This window comes from Austrofundulus limnaeus, unplaced genomic scaffold, assembly GCF_001266775.1.
Source record: "Austrofundulus limnaeus strain Quisiro unplaced genomic scaffold, Austrofundulus_limnaeus-1.0 Scaffold1212, whole genome shotgun sequence".
Lineage (NCBI taxonomy): Eukaryota > Metazoa > Chordata > Actinopteri > Cyprinodontiformes > Rivulidae > Austrofundulus > Austrofundulus limnaeus.
The window spans coordinates 58220-60703 of record NW_013953614.1 but is presented as its reverse complement, the minus strand read 5'-3'; the positions used below and the strand labels follow the sequence as shown (position 1 = coordinate 60703).

Genomic DNA, 2484 nt, shown 5'->3' with positions numbered 1-2484 from the left:
CTTTTTTTTTTTTTTTACATTTTAGGGGAAGCTGAGCTTCCCTTGCAGTCTTAGAGAAATCGCCTCTGGTGTTCACTACGGTAACCACTATGGACTGAGACCTGTCCAGGAAGTTTCCTGGCTCTTCTCCAATGACTGCAGATGATATGCACACATTGTCTCTATAAATAAATAAATAAATAAATGATTAGCTCTTCTGCTAATCAACCACTTTTAGTTAGGCTTTTACTGCTTTTAACATTTAGCTAGCCTTTTGCTAGTCTGTTGACACTTTTAGCATTAACTCACATTTAAAAGCAGGGGGTCTCACAGTAGCTGTGTTTCCGTTGATCATGAAAATGCGCAAATTAGAATTTTGAAAATAAATTTGCTCAATGGAAACATGTCAATTTCGAAAAAAAAAACTTTTTTCGACAAAATGGTTTTGAGCTAGGAAGAGGTGGGTTTTCGGCCGTATCGAAATTTATGTATTTCGCAAAACTGCAACGGAAACACTTTTTTCGCATCATGGGAGTCACATGATCAAGAACCGGCTTTTTCTACTGGAGAAAAGAYGAAGAATAAGAAGATAACAGGAAGTAAAAGTAGTAGTAAAATCACCGAAGTAGTAAAAGAAAGTAGTAAACTCACAGACTACATTTTCCCAAAAACACAGCATATGTAGCCGCTCCCAAGTAGGGACTTGTCACTTGAAAGCCTCGATAAGACATCGACGTCTCCTCTGATGATGAGCGCTAGTGTCGTGGTAGCAACATGCTATGTGTTTACATCCATTGCCGCCATGTTTGTAATGACTTATCGTGAGAACAATTGTTTTCACGCGTGACTTTAGTAGCTTTTCTTACTTAATGAAAACGCCACAATTACGAAACTGTTTTTTCTGACATTAACAGAATATCGACAAAGTTTTGCACACATTTGCAATGGAAACACAGCTATTGTTCCTGTAAAGTTGCAGGTCAGAGMAACATTAAATGTATTGACCTCTGGTTGGTGTGATTTGGTGTCATTTCTGCTGATGTARATCTTATGTTTAGCCCTAGTCATCAGTTTCAGGCAGGGTTCAGTGGTGTCTGCTGTAGCTGATGTCAGAATAAACTTCTCTGTGTTGATAATGTCACCAGGCCTCCCGGTCTCATCCCAGAAGGACACCAGTGTGTCTGACAATTGTGGTGTTTATGGAACATTTTACATGGACTTGATGAGCAACGGGATGAAGACTTTCAGCAGTCCTGGACATTGTCCTAAAATTCTTCATGGGTTCCCTTATCAGCAAGGAAGTGAGACCATCCAGATATTCTCTCAGCCTGCCTCCAAGTCCTCATCGCTGAGCAGCAGCGAAGCTCTGCCCTGGAAACAGGCCATACGGCCTCAGCCTAAAATGGGCGTTCTGAGGGAATCATGGGAAAAAAGGATGAATGGCAAACAAGGTAAATGTTAGAGAGCTCTGAAAATGAAAATGATTCTGTGAAGTTTGAAGTTATGTGGCTCACTGAAGACTTGACCACTTTGTTACAGAGTTACACGCAGTGAACAGCGTCCCTGTCCTGTCCTCCAGGAGCCAGGCTTATCCCTTCAGGGTCTGCAAACAGAGACTCAGTCACACACCAGCAGGACACCACGGTACAACAAATCTCTTTATTCTTCACGCGTCATCTAGTTGCACTCAGGGAAAAAGAAAATTGATTTATTAGATAACATCTGCATATTAAACTATACAGCAACCTAAATTTACAGTAAATTCCAGCAGGTGGTGTGAAAATCAGATAATGATCAATTATATTGATTATAATGAAACATTGTGAATTTAAACATTAAGTATTTTTGCTGTTATGCTGATGTGTGTGCAGGTGGACCTACAGACTGTGGTGAAGCTGCAGCTGCTTCTCGGTTGCTGCATTACTCTGCGTCGCTGCACTTGGTGGACATGTTGCCTCCTTCATCGCACTTCCCCTCACATGAGACAGCAGACAAAAACAGTCTTTCTTCAGTTGAAGGGTAAGAAAGCTCTGACTGACAGAGTTAGAAACATACGTATGTTTTGTTGTTCAACATGTCTTTAAGGCCAAGTAGTCCACGTCTGTGGATGGACTTGCGACCTGTCCAGGGTGTACCCTGCCCCTCGCACTGTGACTGCTGGATATGGGCACCAGCAACCCACGCGACCCTGAGAAGGAAGAAGTGTGTACAGAAAATGGATGGATGGATGGATAGTCCACGTCTGTGGATGGACTTGCGACCTGTCCAGGGTGTACCCTGCCCCTCGCACTGTGACTGCTGGATATGGGCACCAGCAACCCACGCGACCCTGAGAAGGAAGAAGTGTGTACAGAAAATGGATGGATGGATGGATAGTCCACGTCTGTGCTAAAGCTCCAGTCATTTTCTTTACTTGCTTTCCTCTCCAGGACACGAAGGAGTTAGTCTAGGGAATTGTGGGCTAATGTCCCAATTTCCCCATTCTTGCAGTTGGCAGATGTCTGG

At 43.0% G+C, this 2484-nt stretch overlaps 1 protein-coding gene across 1 annotated transcript in view; it reads left to right on the top strand.

Moving 5' to 3' along the window:
• The window catches only part of robo4 (roundabout, axon guidance receptor, homolog 4 (Drosophila)), a gene marked incomplete at its 5' end in the record, with an annotated part of 49984 nt that overhangs the window by 33369 nt on the left and 14131 nt on the right, over window positions 1-2484 (top strand). The window contains 3 exon segments of the mRNA XM_014031264.1: window positions 1125-1430; window positions 1519-1623; window positions 1851-1998. Of these exon segments, the coding sequence (XP_013886718.1) occupies window positions 1125-1430; window positions 1519-1623; window positions 1851-1998 (559 nt within the window).